This window comes from Colossoma macropomum, unplaced genomic scaffold (genome assembly GCF_904425465.1).
Source record: "Colossoma macropomum unplaced genomic scaffold, Colossoma_macropomum, whole genome shotgun sequence".
Lineage (NCBI taxonomy): Eukaryota > Metazoa > Chordata > Actinopteri > Characiformes > Serrasalmidae > Colossoma > Colossoma macropomum.
In genome coordinates this window covers 3269404-3296497 of record NW_023494787.1, presented here as the reverse complement: position 1 = coordinate 3296497, position 27094 = coordinate 3269404, and the positions used below count along the sequence as shown (strand labels likewise).

The following is a 27094-nucleotide window of genomic DNA, read 5'->3' as shown; positions in this document are numbered from 1 at the left end:
CACTTTTCCGTTCCGTGATTGGTCGACTCAGACTGAAGAAACCGTAATCATGGGGACTTTTATCTGAATTTAAAGCTAATTTCCGTATCAAAATCGTATATATTTTAAATGAATAAAAATGTATTATTTTATTATATTTTATGAAACACATTTTAGACTCATAATGCGGACAAAAAGTACTGTATTTTTATTTTTTATACAAATTTGTACTGCGTCATAGCTGTGGATTTGGCTATTTGTATGGCAAAATGAATCGTCTGCGCTATGTAGAATTAAGTTATTACACACATTAAATGAAAAGTGAAAAAAAATAACATATTATTTTATTCATTTTATCAAAAGTAATCACATATGGCCAGCGAATAAAACGGTTTGCGTGTATAAAATTGACGTTTTACTCGGCCTTTTATACCATTTTATACCATTTCTGAACTTTTTTCTCAGGTGTTTTTGAGAGAAAAGACGTTTTGCTGCTTGAAAAATAATATTCGTATTTTTAAAACCAATCAAACTAAAAAAAACATAACAAATAAATAAATAATTAAAATAACAGGAAGTACCAGTTCGCGTCATGATCTGAACCAGAGCAGACACCGCAGGTGAGTCCGCAGATATGGAAATAAAATTATTTTGGGGCGGATTTTATAAATTCGACCATATCAGCACATTATGAACTCTGTTTGTGTGTTGATTGGTGTTGAAGTGACCGCTCCGCGTGTTTAGTACGATATGAGCCGGGGCGTTTAGAAGTGTTAATGGCGGGTCGTGGTTTCAGTTTCTGTTCATTAGAACTGATTAAAAACTGCAAACAGGATCAAAACAAGGCCGAGTTAAGATCAGTTATCGTTAATCCGCACAGTGGGTTTTAGTTCACCGCCTGAAACTGCGTTGGGAAATGGCTTCTTAGTGCTTGGCAGCTCAGCCGGTTTCCACAGCCGCTTCTTCAACCACGTCTATGAACGTCTAACGATATTCAGCCTAAGAAATGAGAAGAATCAGTAATAATTACCGCAGGTAACTAAATCAATATGATAAAAATAGTAAAAATCCATAAGACAATATGAAACAATATGATAGAAAATATGAAGCAATGTTTTAAACATACTCAGACACACACATATTGCCTTCATATATATATATGTGTGTGTATGTATATATGTATGTATATACATATGAATATATAGCAAATTTTTCATTTTTTTTACATAATATGAAAAAGGCAGTTGCCATTTATGTTGTATCAAAATTTCATGATGAACAGACCAACAGAAATATACGGAGCACCACCAGTGACATCATGTATAAATAAAAATAGTGCGTGACTTAGTAAGGCTTGGGAATGAGATGATTAAGTCGTGGCCACGACTTAGTAAAGCGTGGGAACGAGATCACGCTTCCACTGGTTCCATTGACTTACATTAAAAGTACAGTATGTTTTTTCCTTCTCCTGTAAAGTTACCATTTTGGAGATACAAGGTTTTCTCCCGACAACAGAGATATGTATGCACGGCCTATGATACAGACACAGACACACACCTTCATACATGTGCAAACACATACACATATATATACCTACATGTACGCATACATATACATACATATAACAAAATCTCAGATGTCCGTAAGCGTTAATCTATAAAAAAGATGAGTTCAGTGGGTACGCCCTCAGAAAAGACGGTTCTTCAAGGTGTCTTTAGCAAACACAGTGGTTCTACGCAGCACCATAAACACTCAAAGAAACATTTGCATGCTTAAATGGTTCTTTGCATTGTGAAAAGGTTCTGTAGATTGATGGAGAATGTGTTGAATATAGCACCGAATAATGATCTGCTGTGGTTATGATGTCAAGCTTTCCAAAAGGTTCTATACAGAACCATATAAAACACATTCTCCATCAATCTGAAGAACCATTTCACCATGCAAAGAACACTTTAGTCATGAAAAGCCTATATAGGACCATTTGTTTAAATGTTTTAAGTGCTCAGGCAGGGCAGGAGTTATATGAGCATGCAGTGAAGTGTAAGTTCAAACTCTGACAGCACAACTTTGCACATACTGAAGCTTCTGGAGAGCTTTTGCAGGTAAACCAGCAAATAGTGCATTACAGTAGTCCAGCCTGCATGAAATAAGTGCATGTCTGTTTAAGGTGTTTTTGAGTTGTTTGGTGGACTTCGACACAGTGTCATGTTGCTTTCAGGAAGTGAAAGTGCCTCACTAAATGCAGTCTTTCCTGATGGTCAGGATGGCTGATGATAACCTGGAGGAGAGGAGTGTGGAGGTTTTGGAGATCCCTGATAATGTGGACGACGATCTGCTGCTGCTTTACTTCGAGAACAAGCGTTCTGGAGGAGGAGCCGTCATTTCTCTGGAGAGGAGCGGAGACAGAGCTCTGCTAGTGTTTGAAGAACCTGAGGGTGAGAAAATCTGCTTTGGACTAGGGCTGGGCGATATGGCAGTAATGTTACATCACGATACTTCAAGACATTTTATATGTACATTTTATACATGTAAAAAATCCTACACTCTCAGAAAATAAGGTAGCAGACTGTGACTGGGTCAGTGCCCCTCCTGTCACTGGGGTGGGACCTTCAAGGGTCCATCTCAGTACCTTTAGTCAGGGAACATAACTGAACCATAATCCACTGAAATGATATGTTCTAAGCTGTACTGACTCCACACACCCCGTCTCGTCTCCAGGCTTTTATTTTACTGTTCTGTTTTAAAACATTCGGTTATGAAAAGGTACAAATACGAACTTTTCACCTGGAAACACTTATTTAAGGTTCACAATCAGAGCTTAAAACCACTGTTGGAGCTTTGAGGGAACATTTACACTGTTTGTACCTCGATGAACGAAATACGTACCTTTATTTCTAACAGTGTTTAATAACTACATTAATCATTATTTGGTGTTTTTATTGCAAATACAGTTAAACAGGCCTAAATATGCTCACTTTGTAATGAAATGTATCTTTAAGTACTAATAATATTCACAGTGTGCTCAGGAAATTGTGTATTGTGGCATAATTTATCACAAAAATCGTAAAATATCGTCATATTGCCCACATCTACTTTGATCTAGAGGAAACAACAACAACATTATGTCCCACATTCTTGTGCACACGTTTTACATACTTTAGCTAAAAGGGAAATTCCACTGATTTTTTAAAGTCTATGCATAGTTGAGTGTTAGAGAGCAGTTTGGTGTGAAATGGTTCAGATGTCCTTACAGTGGTGGTGATAGGAACCAGGGGTCGCCATGACTACAACACAAATATAGTCATTTTATTTACTATCCAGAACCACCAGTGAACCTACACGAGTCTTCTGAGTTTATATGGAATGTTGATGATGGAAAATAGTGGAAAATCTGAAATAATAAGTTTTCTTTGGGGACTATTTTGCCTCACAACACCCTGCATATTATAAGTGCTTCACATGTCAGATTCCTGTCACCACCACTGATACCTTTGTTTTGCTACACTATTCAAATTTAATTATGCTATTACATATTTAATTACATAGTAAGTTCGATTTACTTTCTGTGTAGGTTTGAGGTGCTTTTGTTAACAAATGACAAGAAAACAGGCCAAAAATGTAAAGGAAGTTTTTCAGTTCCACAAAACAAGACACAGCGGTAACTTTTCATCAAATACAGTGACTTCTAGAGGTTAATGTCTTTGTTTTGGGGTGATTATGTTGTTGTTATTGTGTTTATTACTTCTGTAGAGTTTATTATTGCTATTATGTGTCTTGCATGTGGACAGTCTTATGTAAAATTTGTACACCCCAGTCAAATTACGTGTTTCGTTGATTTTCCAAATGAACAAACAGAGAATGAACTAAAATGTGCCATAACGTTTTTTCACAGGCCACATTTTATGTTTTGTAATTTACCCCAATGTGTTAAATTCAGTAAATAAACAGTAACTGTGTATTAAAATGTGCTGATGTGTGTCTCTGTAGAGGATGTGTAACTTATTTACACTCAGAAAATCAACACAACATGGGATTTTACCGGGCGCACAAACTTTTGCACACGACCGTATAGCTGTAAGTATTTGCACCTGTACTGATCATGATTACGGCAGTAAATGCGTTTATTTTATTCACTAGTGGCTGCGAGAGTCGTATCTAAAGGCTCCCACAAGCTCAGTGATGCGGAACTGATAGTGCGGAGGAAACCCCCAAAGGATCGTGGGAAGTTTCTGCTGCGGGGGCTCTCCTCCAGCACCAACCCGGAGTTGGTGGAGCTGTACGTGGAGAACCTGATGGGAATCAACTCTGATGATTACACTCTGTACCCCTCAGCTGGAAAAGACCTGGTCCTGATAAACCTCCACACACCTCTTTCTCAGGGTGAGGCACTAATACTCAACTTTATAACTCTATTTATTAAAAAACCTTCAATGGAGAAAAAATATATATCTGCAGTATTCACACTTTAACCCCAGAAATGTCAGAATTTAAATATTTTGTGATGAGTGCAGCAAATCGCTGTTGTATTTCTATATATTTCCACTGTTTCATGAAAACTTCAAGTTCAAGAGCTTCGCGAGGGTCTAAAAGGTGTTATATTACTAATAATACAAGAGTTAGTTTCGGCCACGCAAGCTGATTGGTTGAGAAGCGTTCTAACTGTGCTGTTATTTCACCATAACATCACGTTTTTTTTCAAACACTGAATCACTCCGCTGAGACGACTCTGACAGCTGCAGGAGACGCTCAAGACATTTGAACGTTTTTACTTCTTACTTTGCCACAAACAGAAAATGGACACTTTTAAGATCACATTTGACCGACAGCCGATTTGGTCAGACTCTGAAGATGAGACGACACTAAATTCCCAAACTGTCATCACCACTGAGCAGCTTTTCAGTCGGCAGCTGTGACAGAAGAACAGCTGAACAACCTGGAATCAGCCAGAAATGAACCCAATACCATTCGCCAAACGTGGAGTCTGATCTTCAGAGTCTGACCAAATCAGACTGAGCCATAAAACTGCCACAATATCAAGTTCAGCTCAGTTTTGTCAGTTTCTGCCAGATCAGTATTAATGTTGTTTTGTTCCAGCCAGTTTGTAAAGCATCTTACAGCCCATTTAGTTTGGCGAATGGTGTTGGGTTCATTTCTGGCTGATTCCAGGTTGTTCAGCTGTTCTTCTGTCACAGCTGCCGACTGAAAAGCTGCTCAGTGGTGATGACAGTTTGGGAATTTAGTGTGAGGAGCTGGAGAACGAACTGCCGGCTATGCAGCGAGTGGGCGGAGCTCGTTACTCTGACGTAGCAACGAGCTGCTCGTTAAGGAACTATAATTTGGTGAAGGAACTGCGAACATTAAAACATATTAAACGCCGCGTTCACGGCCCAGTTTATTAATTTATTACTTTATTTATTTAACTGTTGTATAAAAGCGATAGAACACTCGAAGAGTGTGTTATCGTCAATAACATCACGGCTGTGATTTGGTTGCGATAACACTCCCTCTCGTGTTCTATTGCTTAAATAATACATATTATTATTATTATTATTATTATTATTACTATTATTATCAGTAGTAATGCTGTTGTTATTGTTAGAATCGATACTGTTTGTGTTCAGCGTTTCACCAACATTACTGCTGTAAAACTGATGCCGTCCTGTGATTTGTCAAATTGGCTTTGGCAGATTTTCAGAAAATTTCTGAGAAATTTTCCAAAAAGACGCTTGATGGAGCGACAATCGCTTTGGAGCAGGTGGAACGCACAGACTCTGTTTTGGTGGAGAATCTGCCCCCTAGTGTTACGGAGGACATGCTGATGCTGTATTTTGAGAGCAGTCGTAGTGGAGGAGGAGAGGTGATGGACATCAGCAGGACGGCTGGAGGATCCACCAAGATCACTTTCAAAGATGTAGAATGTAAGTAAATTAAATTTCTGTACATTATTTTGCAGTGATGTGTCCCCATAGATCACTGTTACCACAGCTGTTCTTAGCAAACAGTTTCAAGATGGAGGTGTAAACCGTACAGATACAGCGCTAAACCCTAAACTGTAGCGCCAAACCTTTAACCTTAAATCTTTACACTGACCCCTAATCCCAACGCTAAACTCTAGCACTAACAGTTTCAAGATGGAGGTATAAACTGTACAGATACAGCGATAAACCCTAAACCCTAAAAATAACCCTACATCCTAACACTAAAACTTACAGTATAACACTAAACCCTTAACCCTAAATCCTAATGCTGAACCCTGACCTCTAACACTAAACCCTTAACTCTAAATCCTAAAGCTAAACTCTAAACTCTAACACTAAACCCTTAACCCTAAATCCTAACACTGAACCCTGACCTCTAACACTAAACCCTTAACCCTAAATCCTAATGCTGAACCCTGACCTCTAACACTAAACCCTTAACCCTAAATCCTAACGCTAAACTCTAAACTCTAACACTAAACCCTTAACCCTAAATCCTAACGCTGAACCCTGACCTCTAACACTAAACCCTTAACCCTAAATCCTAACGCTGAACCCTGACCTCTAACACTAAACCCTTAACCCTAAATCCTAATGCTGAACCCTGACCTCTAACACTAAACCCTTAACCCTAAATCCTAACACTGAACCCTGACCTCTAACACTAAACCCTTAACCCTAAATCCTAACGCTGAACCCTGACCTCTAACACTAAACCCTTAACCCTAAATCCTAATGCTGAACCCTGACCTCTAACACTAAACCCTTAACCCTAAATCCTAACGCTAAACTCTAAACTCTAACACTAAACCCTTAACCCTAAATCCTAACGCTGAACCCTGACCTCTAACACTAAACCCTTAACCCTAAATCCTAACGCTGAACCCTGACCTCTAACACTAAACCCTTAAGCCTAAATCCTAACGCTGAACCCTGACCTCTACCACTAAACCCTTAACCCTAAATCCTTAACGCTAAATCCTGAATCCTAACACTGAACCTTTAACTCTATTCCTAAACCCTAGTGCTAAACCCTTAACCCCAAAATCCTAACACCAAACTCTTAACCCTAAACCTTTAACTCAAAACCCTAACACTAAACCATTAACTTTCTATAAACCTTTAACCCTAACCCCAAACCCTTAATCCTAAACCCTAAACCCTTAACCCTAACACTAAACCCTAAACTCTTACCCCTTAACCCTGACACTAAACACTAACCCTAAACCCTAAAGCCTTAACCCTTTACCCTAGCCCTAAACACTAATCCTGAACCCTTTAAACCTTAAACCCCACACCCTGAACCCTTAACCCTAGCCCTAAACACTACCCCTAATCCTGAACCCTTTAAACCTTAAACCCCACACCCGGATCCCTTAACCCTAGCCCTAAACACTAATCCTGAACCCTTATAACCTTAAAACCCACACCCTGAACCCTTAACCCTAGCCCTAAACACTACCTCTAATCCTGAACTCTTTAAACCTTAAACCCCACACCCGGATCCCTTAACCCTAGCCCTAAACACTAATCCTGAACCCTTTTAACCTTAAACCCCACACCCTAAACCCTTAACTCCAGCCCTAAACACTAATCCTGAACCCTTTTAACCTTAAACCCCACACCCTAAACCCTTAACCCTAGCCCTAAACACTAATCCTGAACCCTTATAACCTTAAACCCCACACCCTGAACCCTTAACTCTAGCCCTAAACACTACCCCTAATCCTGAACTCTTTTAACCTTAAACCCCACACCCTAAACCCTTAACCCTAGCCCTAAACACTACCCCTAATCCTGAACCCGTTTAACCTTAAACCCCACACCCTGAACCCTTAACCCTAGCCCTAAACACTAATCCTGAACCCTTTTAACCTTAAACCCCACACCCTGAACCCTTAACCCTAGCCCTAAACACTACCCCTAATCCTGAACCCTTTTAACCCTAAACCCTAAACCGTTAACCCTAATTACCCCTTAACTCTAACACTAAACCTTTATACCCTTTAATAAACCCTTTACCTGCCTGGTGCTTTGAATCCTGTGTGCTGAGCTGTTTATTTGAAGGTTTATGTAATAATAATGAATATCAGTATTTATGACCTTTGACTGCGCAGATGACGCTGTACGGGCGCAGAGCTGTGTGGCGTTACGTTGCGTTTCCTTTTCAGTTTGTTAGTTTGTGTAAGAAACCTGCTCTGTGTCTGCAGTACAATATAAAGATGGTACAAATTCCTAAAATAAGAATAAACAGAATTTAAAAATAGTGTAAAAATTGCATTAAATGGAAACTGTGAAACACAAAGTTGCAGTTTTAAAATGTGATTGGCTGAGCTGCGTCTGAAGCCGTTGTGAAATACTTGATATACGCACCCCACAACAGCTGAATTCAGCATTACTGCCCCGGGCACTGAAACCCCTCTGCTGTTAATGGAGTAAACATGGACTGTATGAGTGCACTGATGAAGAAAGAACCCAGATAGCTCACAGGCTGAATAATTCATCCATCAATATCACAGGCTTTAAATTAAAGTACTAACTACATGATTCAATGTAAAACTGCAATGTAAAAGTCTGTCTTCTGAATGTCTTACATACAAGTCTTCAATAATAAGACTAAAGTCTGTGTTTTAGGCCTAATCCCCTGTTTATTGTTACCCCTACCACTTGTTTTGTTTTGGAAATGAGTCAAAAGGAGTAGTGGTTGAAATCTTCCCTCTGAAATGGGACCCTCAAATAAAAAGAGCATCACTTCATTAACAGCTACCAGCGCTGCTCTGTAGGCGACCCTGCCAGTCTGCAGTGACAGCAGAGGAGGGTAAAGTTCAGCTCCTCACTGCTGGGCTTTAGTTACATTTAGGACATCATATGACTTCAAAGAGGGGGGCAATTATTTATTATCACCCACCCCTAATTCTTCAGTGATATGAAGCTGAAGTCACATATTCACCAGCTTCTTGTTCAAATATTCCCGTTCCACCTTAAATGGTGCCGAGGTTCTGTTTAGTTTAAGGTGGAATAGGATATTTAGCTAGCTATCTACCGAGACATCAGCACTACTAGAGTTTTTTTTATGCTTGTTATGAAGAAAAGGACCATAATACACTGAAACAACATTAAACTAAGATAATATGAAGATTATCGTATTTTTTTAATGGAGAAAATTCTCACATTTGTGGGTTTCTTTGATCTCTTGTTCTCCGTCTTGCCGGTTTTTCCTTTTTCTCATAACTCTCTGTTTGGAGTCTCTGAAAAACCTCTGTTTGGAGGGTCATGTAGCCCCAACACTTCACCCTCTCCCTCTATCTCAACAAGAGTCGGGACAACCTACCCCTAGACGCGAACGCTCAAAACAGAGGGGTAGGGCTAAGTGGTAGGGATGAGGGGTGAAATGGGACTGGGCCTTAATCAGATCTAGAAGTAGCGTTAAGCTTATGTTGGATCTCAAACGGCTCCCTCCTTCCTAAATAGTGCGCTGTGGAAGTTATGAAATTCTGGCTTTTATTATTTGTCCAGTGTTCCCAAGTGACTGGATCACAAATGCCTATTTATTAGATATCATGCACTGTTTCTGTGCATGAGGCAGTGTTTTAATTCTTGTCTAGTGCCCTAGGTAGGGAGGAGGGAGCCATTTGAGATTCAGCCCCAGCATGAGGAAAAGGGCTGTACTAAGCCATTAGCTTGGTGCTGTTATAAGACTGGACTGTTTTATGTTGTCCACTGTTGTGTAAAAGCAATAATCCACTTGAGGTTTTGCGTTACAGTGAGTGTATTTACATGCACTCAGTAATCCGATCATAATCGGGTTTCTGCAGATAATCAGATAACTGACTTCTGCAGTTATCTAATTATTTAAATAATCGTGTAAACAGCACACTCTGATTTCTTAGATCGGAGTAAGGTCTAGAAATCTGATTAAGAATTCCGGATCTGGATTTTAGCTCAGTAATCAGATTTCTCAGTGCGTGTGAACTCTTACTCTGATTTCTTTCAGATTTCTCAGTCGGAAATAAGTGAGCAGCGTTGCTGCGAGGCGCAACAAACCGTTTTTGGAGTGACGTTAAAACCAAATACATGCTTGTCGAATGAAGGATTTAAACGCTGTTGCACGAAAAACAGGGCATGGAATTTGAGTTTTGTGTTACGTTTACATCACGTCTTCTTTTGTGAGTTTATTGGCTGGTTGCAAAGCAAAAATCTGATTACTGTACTAAACACATTCAGTGATTTTATCACAGGTAAGAGGCTTTCACGTGCCTAACAACACCCTTACCTGTGATAAAATCACTGTAACGCACAGCCTCTCTTGGTTTACTGTCAAAGTAATGTTTTGAAGGAGTAAATACTGTATTTTCTGTATTTATTTATCGAACAGGTGTGGACCGTGTGCTCCAGAAGTCCCACAAACTGGAGGAAACGGACTTGATAATAAAACCGTTCTTTTCTTTTTTGGAAACGGAGGGAAATGAGGCGTCTGTGAGTCTGCAAAACGGGGCAAATCAGCTAACGGACAATCAGAACCAGACTGGAGGGAATTCTTTGAACGGGTCTGACCTCATGACCAGCACCTCACCACAACCCTCCCAAAGAGCTCACCATCAGGCAGATTCCAGCCCAAAACCCCAACAATCTCCCAGTGCAGCCACTCCAGCAGCATCTTTATTCACACCGTCGTCACCAGTAACAGCCTCTGCGATGGCAGATGCTGAAAAAGACGCAATGGAGGTGGGTCCGTCGGGTCCAGAACCGTTAGCGTGCCGGATATCTGTGCCTGACCCCACCAAGCTCCAGCTAATCGGCCTAAGTAGCCTGCTGGGTGATCTCAAAAAGGCTCATCCTAATTATGACGTCACTTTAGCGCAGGACGGCGTGCACGTCAAAGGCCAGGGCGGACTCGAGGCTGAACACCTCAAAGGCAAACTTCTGGAGTTTCTCAGCGGCTTTTCGCAGATTGCTCTGACACTGAATGCTCTGAAAGGCCGGCTTCTCGAAAAGAAAAGCGTGAAAGATAAAACTGTGGCGCTGCTGAAAGAGCAGGGGCTGCCGTCCGTGTACACGGTGTCAGACAGCGTGGTGATTGTAACGTCACTGACCATGCAGATGGTCAGCCAAGCCTGTGAGGTGATCAAGAGTTTGATCGTTGAAAGCAGTTTGCCTGTGAAACCCACATATGAAAGCATGCTCTATTCTCAAGAGTTTCAAGTCTTCGTCCAGTCGCTGGACATGTGCTGCGCTGAAATAACAGACTTTGGAGCCACGGTCACCGTGGTAACACTGAAAGGCCTGGAAGAGGATATGAAAGGGGTTATAATAAAGTTTCTCAGCACACCTGTTCAGAAGGAGGCGGTTCTGAGCATGGAGCCGGCCATGCTCAACTACATCCAGCTCCACCATCAGCAGCTGCTTTCTGATATGAACCAGCTCACCATCCTGCCCCTGGAGACGGGGGATGGGCTGATGGTAAGTGATGCAGATGTTAATATTGAAGGGGACTCCCACTGATCTTTTTCAAAATTTCTGTATTGTTCAATTGTAAACAGAGAGATTCAGAGTGGTTTGGTATGAAATGGTTCAGATGTCTTTACAGTGGTGGTGATAGGAACCAGGGGTCGCCATGACTACAACACAAATATAGACATTTTATTTACTATCCAGAACCACCAGTGAACCAACACGAGTCTTCTGAGTTTATATGGAATGTTGATGATGGAAAATAGTGGAAAATCTGAAATAATAAGTTTTCTTTGGGGACTATTTTGCCTCACAACACCCTGCATATTATGTATCCCTCCACCATGAATGGATTTTAAGGCCAAAATCTTCTCAAAACTATCATAAAACAGTGTCTCAGTCATCAGGCAGTGAATTCATAACCATTTCATGTAGTAACTTTCTGTGAGGGAGCTTTTAGAGGGGGACGTCTGGTTCCTATCACCACCACTGTGAACAGTTCTGACTCTGTAAGTTTCTCTAGAACACAGTGTTGCACACCAAACCACTCTGAACGACTCTGTTTACATCTTAACCATTAAATTATGCAGAAATCGGTGGAATTTTCCTTTAACTGACTAAAGGTGTAATGAGACATATTAGATGACACTGTGCAGAACTGTGAATGTTAAAAAAACAGTGCAAATGAAACTAGAAACAGCACAGAAACCTGAACCGCCTCATATAAACCCTCATATAGGATGTCCAGGGTGTAGTCTTTTCTCCTCTTCCAGTAAAATAAATGTTACTGCAGTGAAATAATAGTCTAACTGCAGTAAAAGTCAAAGTACTTTTCATGAAAAAAACAACTTGTATAGAAGTACAAAGGTAGCAGCTTTAAAAAACTAGAAACTACGAGGCTGAAATTGGCTTCTCGCTCAAGTGTTCTGTTCCACTTTAAGCAGCACTATGTACGTTTTTTGTTGTTAAACCGGGAAGAAGTGTCATTACTGAGTGAGGAGGATAAAAACAGGCTAAAATATGGTGAGCATAGTCACCATAGCTGCCCTGTAAAGCCTGAAATAATCATTTAAAAGTCAGAGGCGTCGGGTCGGGAGTTTTTCACACCACATTGTACGTCTTTACGTATTAATATCACACACAGGCTCAAAAAGAACGTCCAGCTCGATGTTTAGGTCTCAAATGATCTCAAAATCAACATCACACTGATGAAGATGTGATGACAGTAGTAGATAATTCACTCACATCCTCAGAGACGCTCCTTCACCAAGTTTAGACTGAGTTCCCTTTGAATTCTCTTTCAGTCATCAGATTCATCTGCTCGGGGAAGGGGACCGAAAAACGACCCATACTACTAAATGTTCTTCTGCACATTGCATGCAATTACACACTTCCACCATAGAGGTCTCCAAATCCCCAAAACTTACATAGTGTAGGTTTGGATCAGGGTGCTCAATCCTGGTCCTGGAGATCTGGCAACCTAAAGAGTTCAGCTCAAACACTAATCTAGCACACCTGATCCAGGTGATGAAGGCCTACAGGGGCATCTGAATATTAGAACTAAGTGTGTTGGATCTAAACTCCCCAAGGTGGTAGATCTCCAGGACCAGGATCCGTCTGTGTTAAACAGTGCAGCTGTTACGTTCTCACTCCTCAGGCCAAACTAATCAAACAGAAGCGAATTCTATTCCCAGGATTTTTAGTAAGTTTTATTTATAAAGCACTCTTACGACAACTTGCGTTGAACAAAGTGCTGTACATCAAATCAGCTCACACATAAATAACAGAACAAGTAGGACATTAAAATATAAAAATAATAAGAAGAGTTGTTTCTTTTTTTAGTTTCTTAGTTTCAAGTTTATTTGTCATATGCACAACATGCCAGGACATTTATGCATTGAAATGCTTGTGGTGAGTCTCGGACAAGCACTCTACAGAAAGTAAATAAGTAAAAATAAAATTACAAGAAAAACTAACTGAAGTATATTAAATATACACAAAATATAGAGAAAATACAGATAAAAATATACACAAATATAGAGAAATGTACACAAATATACAGACAATATACATTTTAAAGTGACTAAGTGACTGTTATTGTTCTTAAAGTGGCTTAGTGTTAAGGTGTTATTGCCCATAGCAGAGATGACATGATGTAATAATAATACTGACAAAAAGACTGAGTGAAATGGTATTTAGTGAAGGACCCACAGCTTATTCAGAAGCCTGACAGCCTGTGGGTAGAAACTGTTCATTAACCGGGTTGCATAAAATAGGGAAGGAAAAAAAGATGAATAGAAGAGGTAACAGAGTAAAAACAAAATAAACAGATAAGATGATGGGTAAAAAAAGATATAAAAGATATGCAGACTTAAACATGTATAATTATCACAGCCCTCACTGTTCAAACTCATTTACTCATTTTCTCACCCCAGTTTAGTCGTTGCCAAATTGCTAAAAGCTAATAAAAAGCAGCCAAATAAAAGCCATTGTTCAGTTTAGGTGTAAGGTCATCAGGATCGGCTATAAAAAGTCATTTATTGTGGTATATTATTGATCTTGTTGATCGAAGAACAGTATGTTGAGTATGTTTATCAGTACCAAAAGTGGACTGAACGTTTAGCACTTCTTTAGTGCTTTAATTAGTTATTTCCCATCACTGTATATTTACATTTACATTTACGGCATTTGGCAGACGCTCTTATCCAGAGCGACTTACAATTTTAGCTATGTTCACATAACAAGCCTTGTTGCTCAAATCTGATTTTTTGCTCAAATCTGATCTCTCTGACACGATGGTTCACACTTGTTTAGGTAAGTGATTCAAATCTGTCATTAATGTGACGAACCGGCGTCCTGAAATGACCCTCATGAGCTCATCCTACTCAGTAACGTCACGTGAACGAATCACATTCATCATCAGCACAAACTAACAAGCAGAACGAGCTTCGCTGAGAAGATCATTAACTCTGATCAGCTCACAGCTTCATTATTAGAGCGAGACGAAGGAGAAAAAGGTGAGATGAGCTGCTTTTCCACCGTTTACAGGCTTTAACTTCTGTTCGGCGCTGCTGCCATGGTAACGCTGAATGGTGGCGCAGTGGAAAAAAAGCACATGAATTCCGATCTGAGCGTCACATTGAGGTCACATGGCCATGAATCGGATACGTATCCGATCTAGGACCACATACGAAATTGGCTCAGGTCGGATTTGAAAAGATCAGATTTGTGTCCACACAGCTCTGAAAACATCAGATCTGAGTCACATTAGGTCAAAAAATCAGATTTGTGCCACTTCAGCCTGAAAATGTGAACGTAGCCTTTGATCATGTTTTTACACAGGTAGGTGAAGGTAGTGTTAGGAGTCTTGCCCAAGGACTCTTGTTATTATTTAGTGGGTTTGAGGATAAACACTACCTCTACGTGTGGCAACCTGAGATTAAAAAGTTTGGGAACCCCTGCTGTAGTGGGTCTGATAACTCCCCCATAAATGGAACAGGCCAGTTGTTGACCTCTGAATCTGAATCTGATTGGGCAGATCCAGGGGAACGCCAGCGAGTGTCAGATGGCGGCGGAGGTTTTGGGCAGCGTGGTGTCCTCCACACATACCAAGATCATCACTGTGACCCAGCCAGGCATCGCCCGCTTCCTGCGGGAGGGTGAGGGCACCAGCATCCTGGGAGAGATGACCGCCAAGTTTCAGGTCTACATCAGCCTGGAGAAGGTGCACTGGAAGCCTCTGGAGGACGAGGTACAGACAGCTTAAACACCCCTAATGTGTCCAAAAGTTTATAGACACCTGATCCTCCAGCGTTTCTTCTGAAATTAAGGTGTTAATAGTGAGTTAATAGTGTGCTGCAGTAACAGCCTCTACTCTTCTGGGAAGGTTCTAGATGTTGAACATTGCTGTGAGAATTTGATTGAGCATTAGTGAGGTCAGGTACTGATGTTGAATGATCAGTTCTGGATCAGTCCAACTCATCCTAAAGGTATTGGATGGAGCTCCATCACTCCAGAGAACACAGTTCCACTGCTCCACAGCCCAATGCTGGGGCGCTTTATATCCCTCTTGCCCACGCTGGGCATTGGGCATAGAGACCGTAGGTCCATGTGTGTCTGGTCCAGAGTGCCCCCTTTTATTGGTCAGTGCTTTTCTATGGAGATTATTTATGATGTGTGCACCTAAAAGTAGCTGAATTGTCTCATTAGAAGGGCTGTCTAGATACTTTTGGACATACAGTGTAAACCTCACGTTATAATCATGACTTACTGTGATTAAGATGTTGATGTACACAGATTGATATGTCTGTTGTAAAAAGCGCTACATTAAAGTAGATTTGATCTGAATCCCATATGGTGCAGGATTATTAATCTTAATAGCTCTACCATGCATGCTAACTTTACTAACAGTCCATCTAAGCTACTCACCACCAGTTAGCATGATTTTGGTGATTATTTGATTTTAATTTATTGTCATCAACATTAGCTTTATTGACTGAACCATTACTTTAAGAATATTCAGTATGTCCACTATGTATTACTCAGTATCTACTATGAAGTATTCATTACATACTATGAATTTTTCAGTATCTACTATGAATTATTGAGTAACTACTATGGATTATTCAATATCTACTATGAATTATTTAGTATCTACTATGAATTATTCATTACATACTATGAATTATTGAGTAACTACTGTGAATTATTCAGTATCTACTGTGCATTGTTCAGTATTCATTATGAATTATTCAGCATATACTATTAATTATTCAGTATCTACTGAGTTATTAAAAAAAACTACTAAAATTATTCAGTATCTACTATGAACTATTGAGCAACCTCTATTAATTATTCAGTAACTACTATGAATTATTAAAACCTCCTATTAATTATTTAGTATCTACAATTGATTATTCATTAAGTACTATGAAATATTCAATAACTACTATGAATTATTCAGTATCTACCGTGAATTATTGGTATCTACAATGAAACTAATGAAGACGTTCTGTAGTTGTGAGAGTGAGGAGCTGAAATGTGGACCCAAATACAGACATTAGACTTTGAGAGGTTAATATTACAGTCTTTAAATGTATTTAAATATCCGCAAATGTGCATTCTGCATAAATATCTCATCTTCTTTATAGGATATCTTCGAGCTTGCATGGAAAATGACATCTGGCCAGAACTTCCCGCGGGATTCCTCTGCTCAGGCTTTAACGGTCACTGAGCCGAATCTCAGCAACACCACTGCTGCTGACAAATACACCACAGGTTGGCTGTGTATTGATTTTCCCAGCCTGATACTGACTGATATTCTCCGTATTGTGACCTTGATCTGACTAGTTTCTATGACAGATCTAAAAGCAGATCTAAACTAAATCAAGTAACTAAACTAAAATATATCAAATATATAAAAGCAGTAGAACACTCGAGGTCATGCGTTATCGTGAATAACATCACGGCTGTGATGATCCACGACGACCAAATCACAGCCGTGATGTTATTTCGCGATAACACACTCCCTCTGTGTTCTACTGCTTTAATAAGGCTTGTTAAAGTCCTAATGATGTTATTGTGATGTTTGTTCTCAGCTCGTATAGAAGAAGCCAAGAGGATTTTGTCGGTGATCGAACGTTCCTCTGAGCCCTCCAGTTTAAGAGTGACCGATATGGAACAGGAAGAGGATTTGTACTCTGATCCTTCAGCAGACCAGGCTGGAGACAGCGCGCCAATGCAGGCTGAGGAATCACCTGGAGCTGCGGATCTGGGTGAGCTTTTTGCCTTGAACCCCTGTAGCTTGGATGAGGACGCCGCACTTTCATTGGCTATTCAAATGTCCATGGAGGCCAATCAGAGGTCAGACGCACTTGTAGAAGAAGATCTACAGAAGGTTCTGGAGCTTTCCAGAGGTGAAACCATGCTGGTTGATGAGAGCCAAATGCTGGAGAAGGCTGTCGACGATTCTCTACAGGAGACCATTAAATCGGCCAACGTTGCTGAGATCAAGGTGTTTGCTAGCTACACCCACGACCTCATCAGAGTGGACATAGCTTTGGGGAAAAAGGTGGGTCTGAGGCAGTGTGAGGAAAAAGTGGAGCATAAAAGCTTGAGGAAGCTTTCGGCGTACTTTAAGAGGTGCATGGACCTCGTTAAGAGAAAGCACGCCGTGGAGATCCAAGTCCAGGGCACCACGGCCATCGTCTCAGGCTTTAAGGACTACGTCTCTGAAGCCCTACCTGATCTGAGGGAGGTGCTGAAGAGAGCAGCCAACTCAACCACGGACGCTGAGATTCTGAAGACTGTACAGTGGGTACGGACCGACGACGGCGGGTCAGGGGTGGTGCCGTATCCTCCAGAGGTCACCGCGTATATCGAGAATGCCTGGAGGATGAAACGGAAGAAGATGGACGTCGTGTTCAATAACCAGCCCTACACCATCGACCTGGAGAAGATGCAGGAGCACAGTGTGTCGTCTGGGAGGTCCGTGGCCATCGCACGCAAGACGGTCACTTCGGATAACTCGATTACTGAATTGCAAGGTAAGAAATCAAGAGCCAGAGTGGAAACATTTAAATTATTTTTATAAAACAGATCCAGTTCAAAAATCTGATTGGCTGAGCCACAAAACCATTGTAAAATACTCAGTTCAACTTTTACCCTGTTCTTCAGTGGTCAGGACCCCCATGGACCCTCACAGAGCAGGTACTATTTGGGTGGTGGATCATTCTCAGCACTGCAGTAACACTGATGTGGTGGTGGTGTGTTAGTGTGTGTTGCGCTGGTCTGAGTGGATCAGACACAGCAGTGCTGCTGGAGTTTTTAAACACTGTGTCCACTCACTGTCCACTCTATTAGACACTCCTACCTTGTCAGTCCATCTTGTAGATGTAAAGTCAGAGACGATAGCTCATCTGCAGCTGCACAGTTTGTGTTGGTCATCCTCTAGTCCTTCATCAGTGGTCACAGGACGCTGCCCACAGGACACTGTTGGCTAGATATTTTTGGTTGGTGGACTATTCTCAGTCCAGCAGTGACACTGAGGTGTTTAAAAACTGCAGCAGCACTGCTGTGACTGATCCACTCAGACCAGCACAACACACACTAACACACCACCACCATGTCAGTGTTACTGCAGTGCTGAGAATGACCCACCACCCAAATAGTACCTGCTCTGTGAGGGTCCATGGGGGTCCTGACCACTGAAGAACAGGGTAAAAGGGGGCTAACAAAGTATCAGAGAAACAGATGGACTACAGTCTGTAACTGTAGAACTACAAAGTGCACCTATATAGTAAGTGGAGCTGATAAAATGGACAATGAGCGTAGAAACAAGGAGGTGGTCAGAATGTTATGCCTGATATATATATATATATATATATATATATATATATATATATATATATACACATACTTATATATTAATTATGTTGCTAAATAAGGTTAATGTCTAACATCCTTATATCATTTTCCTCAGATGATTATAGCCTGCTGTCGGACGTGCCAGACACGTGCAGAGTTGATGAAGCCTCTGATGAATTTCAGGACGTTGTCAGAGAGTTCTACGACAGTATTCACGAATACCACAACAAAATCAAAATCATCAAGGTGCAGTTTGTGGGAGCGAGATTGTCTTTTCTATTACTTTTTCTTTTACTTATTCTTTATAAAATGTTATGAAAAGAGGAAAATTTGCACTGACTTTTTGAAAAAGTGTTAGCCTTTGCCCTCCTAGCGTTGATGGTATCGTGTGATGGGTGGAGTCCTAACTAGCGGGTGGAATTGGAGACGACTAAATTTGGGGAGAAAATTGTGTAAAAATCCCCCAAAAAAAGTGTTTAAAACATAAAAATGGATGAATCCACTTTCTTTCATTTTTTCCCTGACAGTCATCCATAATCCCTTCTCTGCCTCCTCATGCCCTGTGTGTGTTTACAGGTAGAGAAGATGATGAACAGCCTGCTGTATAATCAGTATAGACTGAAGAAGGCGAGTATGGAGCAGAGCACGACCCACCTGCAGGTGGAGCGCACCCTGTTCCACGGCACCAGTGAGACCAGCGTCAAAGAAATCTGCGTCCACGGCTTCAACAGGAGCTTCTGCGGGAAAAACGGTAAACGTCTGACCACGCCCAAAAAAGAAATTTGTTATGCATAACATTTATTTGATAAAGCCCATCAGAACTATTTGTATGCACAGTACTGTGCAAGACCACCCTGTCATTTATGTAGTTACCACTAAAAATGACCTTTGGAGCTGCACTACGTAAGCCTTAAATAATCATTTATAAGTCAGAGGCGTCGGGTCGGGAGTTTTTAACCCCACATCGTACGTCTTTACGTATTAGCATCACGCACACAGACTTAAAAAGAAGGTCCGGCTTGATGTTTCGGCCTCAAATGATCTCAAAATCAACATCATACTGATGAAGATGTGATGACAATAGTAGTGATTCACTCACATCCTCAGAGACGCTCCTTCACCAAGTTTAGACTGAGTTCTCTTTGAATTCTCCTTCAATCAGCAGATTCATCCACTGGGTCTGAAACACAACCCATGCAACAAAATGTTCTTCCTCATGCTGTGTGTAATTACACATTTCCACCAGAGAGGTCTCCAAATCCCCAAAACGTACATAGTGCGGCTTTAAGTACAAGTTATTCATTTTTTAGTTTCAGGAAAGAAAAAAACAAAAAATATTTAGCAGAAAATCACACAGAAGCCTGAATAACTAAACATTAGGGTTGCACCTTTGCTGTATTGGTATTGGCGCACATGCTGGCACTCATAGGTACCGGTGATGGGATACCGATTTACATGTACCGATTCATTTTTAGCACCAGGAAAGCACAGAAAACATATTTAACTGAAAATTACACAGAAGCCTTAACATGTAAACTTTAGTGTTGCACTGATACCGTATTGGTATTAGCACACATACTGGGACTTAAACGCAGTATTGGTACCAGTGATTGGGATAGCGATACCTGTGGCCGATATCATGAAGCAATTTCTAACGTGTGTGCATGCTAATGCGTACATGCACACCAGCAGACAGCGCTTAACAACACATTGGCTGTGTGGGATGACAAGCAGCAGTAAAAATGCTTATTTCAAAATCTGTAATGCCATTATTTCATGGAAAGGCAGTAGTAGTGGGTGAGATACTGACTGCAGGTCTTCCTAAGCTGTTGGTTGGTCACAAAATACAGATAACGCCGCATGCAAACAGTGTAAAACACAACAAGGTTAGCAGCTCACCTCAACGGCTGAGCCGCTTCTTTCAGTGATCGCTCATCTCCTACAGTGTAGTCAGTTACGGTCACAGAGCAGGTACTGTTTGGGTGGTGGATCATTCTCAGCACTGCAGTAACACTGACGTGGTGGTGGTGTGTTAGTGTGTGTTGCACTGGTCTGAGTGGATCAGACACAGCAGTGCTGCTGGAGTTTTTAAACACCTCAGTGTCACTGCTGGACTGAGAATAGTCCACCAACCAAAAATATCCAGCCAACAGCGTCCTGTGGGCAGCGTCCTGTGACCACTGATGAAGGACTAGAGGATGACCAACACAAACTGTGCAGCAGCAGATGAGCTATCGTCTCTGACTTTACATCTACAAGGTGGACTGACCTCTGGAGGTAGGAGTGTCTAATAGAGTGGACAGTGAGTGGACACAGTGTTTAAAAACTCCAGCAGCACTGCTGTGTCTGATCCACTCGTACCAACACAACACACACTAACACACCACCACCACGTCAGTGTTACTGCAGTGCTGAGAATGATCCACCACCCAAATAGCACCTGCTCTGTGAGGGTCCATGCGGGTCCTGACCACTGAAGAACAGGGTAAAAGGGGGCTAACAAAGTATCAGAGAAACAGATGGACTACAGTCTGTAACTGTAGAACTACAAAGTGCTCCTATATAGTAAGTGGAGCTGATAAAATGGACAATGAATAGAAACAAGGAGGTGGTCAGAATGGTTTGCCTGATCGGTGTATCAGTGTTCAGTGAGTCACTCTTTCCCTTTATTCCAGCTTCCATTATTTTCAGGAGACTCACTTTCAGTTTCTCAAAGAATCTGCAGACACACCTCCAAAGTTCAGTCTTAGAAGTTGGTTCAGCATTGGTCTCACTGCTCCATAAAATACTACTACACAACTCAGACGTCCAGTTTTAGTGTTGTAGGAAAAATTTTCTTCTTTTTTGTATTTTTTTCTCAGTAAAAAAGGTAAAGAATGGACGAATCGAATACTCATAAATTTGATGTTATACTTTAATGTTGTAAATATGTGTATTTACACATATAAAATGTTAAAAGTGATGACTACACAAACAATATCTCTTCCTCCTCACAGCTACCGTGTACGGGCAGGGCGTGTACTTCGCTGTGGAATCTGCTCTGTCTGTTTCGGACACCTACTCCCCACCGAACGCCGACGGACACAAGTTTATTTTTATGGCCAAAGTGTTGACCGGAGACTTCACCGTGGGAAAACACGAAATGAAAACAGCACCGCTGAAGGATACTTCCGGAGTACCTGTCCGATATCACAGTGTGGCGGATAAATTAGATTCCCCGACTCTGTTTGTTATCTTTAATGACACGCAGGCTTACCCGCAGTATCTAATCACATGCCAGAAGGTTTACGGCTGATGTCTGATCTGAACGTCTTTTCTAAAGGGTTCTTAAGCCCTATTCGAGCTGGATTAGTTTTCAGTTTGGATTAGTTTGTTAATTATTACTGTCAGACTGTAAAAACTACACACACTGCAGATTCACACTGGATTAAAATCACTCCACAATTATTACCGTCAGACTGTAAAACCTGTAAAACCAATCCAGCTGGAATAGGGCTTTACTTGCACTAAAAATGCTTCTAGATGATCATCTGTCTCTCCCTCACAGTTATGAAGTATAAACGTCATGGATAAGTCCCGTTAGGTCTGGTGTTTACTTGATTTTATTTGATTTGTACAGATTCATTCCTCTTAAATTGATTATATTCCTAATTCCTAGTCTAATTCACCTGCAGTTTCACACCAGATGTCTTGCTAAGCAGTGGAGAAAGGATGATTTCCCATTACTCAATTATTAATATAGTAATGCCTGAAATTGCTAATGTACTGAGTTATTATTCAGTGAAATCTTAACAATCCTGCTGTCTAAATGAGACACGCCAAAGACTTTTTACCTGTATAAAATAAAAATATGCCTTACTATGAGTCTGCTTGAACGTGGGCATCTCATCAGCACAGCCTCTTCATTGTTATCTGCCTTTCTTTAACATGAAATTATATGCAGTTATTATTTTAAGACTCATTTTACTTCTCTAATTAACCCTGACTTCACTTCCTGACTTGCCATGTGAACATAGTCTGTGAATGTAGTGTATGAATGTTCAATAAAGTCTACTACTGCTCTCTGGTTCCACCGTGAATTAGACTCGGCCACTTGGAGGTTATTTTACTACATGTGGAATAGAGGGTTGATTTGAGACACAGCCTCTATGTTCTTTTTTAGATTTTTTAATTCAAGAATGTAGTGAAGTGAAAAGAAAACAATGATATTGAAGTGCATTCTAAGGACGTCCAGAGTGGCCATGAGCTGTTGCTATAATTATCTGGATCATTATCATGAGATAATTATCATGTGATCACACGTTAATTATCATGTGATCTCAAGATAACAATCCAGCAAATTATTACTAACTCAAGGCCACTCCGGACTATATAAACTTTACAGAGTGCTAACCAACTTGTAGGGTTACACTAGCTAGTGTTTAGAGTACTGGCAAACAGCTATGTTTAGTGCTCTTACTAGAGTGCACTAGGTAGTGTGCAAGTGTACAGCCTTTAACTGGACTGCGTACTGGAAAGCTGATAGGTTTACATAGACAGTGTCCTTACTAGAGTGCACTAGCTAGTGTACAAGTGCACAGGTTGCACCCCTACTGAGTACTGGCAAACCGGTTGGGCTACTCTAGCGAATGTTCTTACTAGAGTGCACTAGCTAGTGTACAAGTATAACCACATTGAACTGTTCTGCATACTGTAATAAGAACTCTGACTGAGGGGTTTTCATTAGGCTGAGCTTTTACTAGAACAAACTATCTAGTGTACAAGTACACAGTACTGCACTAGAGCTGCACTACCACTAGCTAGTGTAGAAGTACACAGCCTACTGCACTGCATACTGGAAAACTGAGAGGTTTACATTAGTCTGTGTTCTTGTTAAAGTGCACTAGCTAGTATACAAGAAACCCTATCGAGTACTAGGGCACTGTTAGGTTGACGTAACTCAGTGTTCTTACTTGAGTGCGCTAGCTAAAGTACCAGTATACAGCCTTTAACTGGACTGTGTACCGGAAAACTGAGAGGTTTATATTAGTCTGTGTTCTTCTTAGAGTGCGCTAGCTAGTGTACAAGTACACAGCCTTTAACCGGACTGCATACTGGGAAACTGATAGGTTTACATTTGTAAATGTTCTTACTAGAGTGCACTATCTAGTGTACAAGTACACAGGCTTTACCCTTGAAACCTGGGAAACGAATAGGCTTACTCTAGTTAGTGTTCTTGTTAGAGTGCACTAGCTAGCGTACAAGTACACAGGTGTAACCCTACTCGGTACTGGGACACTTACTTTATCTTACTTGAGTACACTACTTAGTGTACAAGTACACAGCCTTTAACTAGACTGCATACTAGGAAACTGATAAGCTTACATAGAGTACACTGTCTAGTGTACAGGTACTCAAGTACTTGCAAAAAACTGATAGGCTCACTCTAGTTAGTGTTCTTACTAGAGTGCACTATCTAGTGTACAAATATACAGCCTTTAACTGGACTGCATACTGGGAAACAGATATGTTTCCATTTATCAGAGTTTTTATCAGTGTTCACTATCTAGTGTACAAGTACACAGGTTGTTCTACTGAGCACACTGATAGGTTGACGTTACTCCATGTTCTTAAGTGCACTAGTCAGTGCACAAGTACACCTTTAACTGGACTGTGTACTGAGAAACTGACAGGTTAACATTAATCTGTGTTAGCTAGTGTACAAGTGCACAGCCTTTAACTGGAACTGCATACTGGGAAACGTATTAGCTTACATAGAGTAAACTGTCTAGTGTACAAGTACACAAGCTTTACCTTTGCATAAACCTGATAGGCTTACTCTAGTTAGTGTTCTTACTTGAGTGCACTAGCTAGTACACAAGTACACAGGTTTAACCCTACTGCCTTTTGGGACACTGATAGGTTTACATTTGTAAATGTTCTTACTAGAGTGCACTAGCTAGTGTACAAGTGCACAGCCTTTAACTGGAACTGCATACTGGGAAACTTATAGGCTTACATAGAGTACACAGTCTAGTGTACAAGTACACAAGCTTTACCTTTGCATAAACCTGATAGGCTTACTCTAGTTAGTGTTCTTACTAGAGTGCACTAGCTAGTGTACAAGCATACAGCCCTTAACTGACTGTGTTTGATAGTGTACTGGGAAACAGATACGTTTACAGTAATTAGTGTTTTTATTTGAGTGCACTAGCTAGTGTACAAGTACACAGGTTTAACCCTACTGCCTTTTGGGACACTGATAGGTTGACATTACTTAGTGTTCTTACTTGAGTGCACTAGCTAGTGTACAAGTACACAGGTTTAACCCTACTGCCTTTTAGGACACTGATAGATTGACATTACTTAGTGTTCTTACTTGAGTGCACTAGCTAGTGTACAAGTGCACAGCCTTTAACTGGAACTGCATACTGGGAAACTTATAGGCTTACATAGAGTACACAGTCTAGTGTACAAGTACACAAGCTTTACCTTTGCATAAACCTGATCGGCTTACTCTAGTTAGTGTTCTTACTAGAATGCACTATCTAGTGTACAAGTACACAGGTTTAACCCTACTGCCTTTTGGGACACTGATAGGTTTACATTTGTAAATGTTCTTACTAGAGTGCACTAGCTAGTGTACAAGTGCACAGCCTTTAACTGGAACTGCATACTGGGAAACTTATAGGCTTACATAGAGTATACAGTCTAGTGTACAAGTACACAAGCTTTACCTTTGCATAAACCTGATAGGCTTACTCTAGTTAGTGTTCTTACTAGAGTGCACTAGCTAGTGTACAAGCAGACAGCCCTTAACTGACTGTGTTTGATAGTGTACTGGGAAACAGATACGTTTACAGTAATTAGTGTTTTTATTTGAGTGCACTAGCTAGTGTACAAGTACACAGGTTTAACCCTACTGCCTTTTGGGACACTGATAGGTTGACATTACTTAGTGTTCTTACTTGAGTGCACTAGCTAGTGTACAAGTACACAGGTTTAACCCTACTGCCTTTTAGGACACTGATAGATTGACATTACTTAGTGTTCTTACTTGAGTGCACTAGCTAGTGTACAAGTGCACAGCCTTTAACTGGAACTGCATACTGGGAAACTTATAGGCTTACATAGAGTACACAGTCTAGTGTACAAGTACACAAGCTTTACCTTTGCATAAACCTGATCGGCTTACTCTAGTTAGTGTTCTTACTAGAATGCACTATCTAGTGTACAAGTACACAGGTTTAACCCTACTGCCTTTTGGGACACTGATAGGTTTACATTTGTAAATGTTCTTACTAGAGTGCACTAGCTAGTGTACAAGTGCACAGCCTTTAACTGGAACTGCATACTGGGAAACTTATAGGCTTACATAGAGTATACAGTCTAGTGTACAAGTACACAAGCTTTACCTTTGCATAAACCTGATAGGCTTACTCTAGTTAGTGTTCTTACTAGAGTGCACTAGCTAGTGTACAAGCATACAGCCCTTAACTGACTGTGTTTGATAGTGTACTGGGAAACAGATACGTTTACAGTAATTAGTGTTTTTATTTGAGTGCACTAGCTAGTGTACAAGTACACAGGTTTAACCCTACTGCCTTTTGGGACACTGATAGGTTGACATTACTTAGTGTTCTTACTTGAGTGCACTAGCTAGTGTACAAGTATGCAGGTTTAACCCTACTGCCTTTTAGGACACTGATAGATTGACATTACTTAGTGTTCTTACTTGAGTGCACTAGCTAGTGCACAAGTACGCAGGTTTAACCCTACTGCCTTTTGGGACACTGATAGGTTGACATTACTTAGTGTTCTTACTAGAGTGCACTAGCTAGTGTACAAGTACACAGCCTTTAACTGGAACTGCATACTGGGAAACGTATTAGCTTACGTAGAGTAAACTGTCTAGTGTACAAGTACACAAGCTTTACCTTTGCATAAACCTGATCGGCTTACTCTAGTTAGTGTTCTTACTAGAGTGCACTAGCTAGTGTACAAGTGCACAGCCTTTAACTGGAACTGCATACTGGGAAACGTATTAGCTTACATAGAGTAAACTGTCTAGTGTACAAGTACACAAGCTTTACCTTTGCATAAACCTGATCGGCTTACTCTAGTTAGTGTTCTTACTAGAGTGCACTAGCTAGTGTACAAGTACACAGCCTTTAACTGGAACTGCGTACTGGGAAACAGATACGTTCACATTAATCAGTGTTTTTATTAGAGTCCACTATCTAGTGTACAAGTACACAGGTCGTGCCGCTACGGAGTGAGTAGGTTTACACTAGGTAGTGTACAAGAGCACAGAACCCAAGTAGGCAGATTGGAACAAAGCC

General features: G+C 40.8%; 1 protein-coding gene across 2 annotated transcripts; it reads left to right on the top strand.

Moving 5' to 3' along the window:
* Nucleotides 1–531: 531 nt before the first annotated feature.
* LOC118805223 (protein mono-ADP-ribosyltransferase PARP10-like) lies at nt 532–22852 on the top strand. Of its 2 annotated transcripts, none has more exons than XM_036565877.1 (11): nt 532–599; nt 2242–2414; nt 4117–4359; nt 5667–5897; nt 10333–11417; nt 14947–15159; nt 16559–16685; nt 17006–17953; nt 18889–19019; nt 19350–19524; nt 21770–22852. In XM_036565877.1, exons 2-11 carry the CDS (start codon nt 2243–2245, stop codon nt 22066–22068), a joined length of 3624 nt encoding a protein of 1207 aa, XP_036421770.1. In that variant the 5' UTR covers nt 532–599; nt 2242; the 3' UTR covers nt 22069–22852. The 2 variants fall into 2 exon arrangements, with proteins under 2 accessions (XP_036421770.1, XP_036421769.1); XM_036565876.1 differs by having other exon boundaries at nt 536–599; nt 2198–2414.
* The last annotated feature ends 4242 nt before the right edge of the window (nt 22853–27094 follow it).

Coding starts and splice junctions, on each gene's coding strand:
- LOC118805223 (XM_036565876.1), top strand. CDS start 2,219: ATGCAGTCTTTCCTGATGGTCAGGATGGCTGATGATAACCTGGAGGAG. Junction 17,954..18,888: donor CTCGATTACTGAATTGCAAG/GTAAGAAATCAA, acceptor CATTTTCCTCAG/ATGATTATAGCCTGCTGTCG. Junction 19,020..19,349: donor ACAAAATCAAAATCATCAAG/GTGCAGTTTGTG, acceptor GTGTGTTTACAG/GTAGAGAAGATGATGAACAG.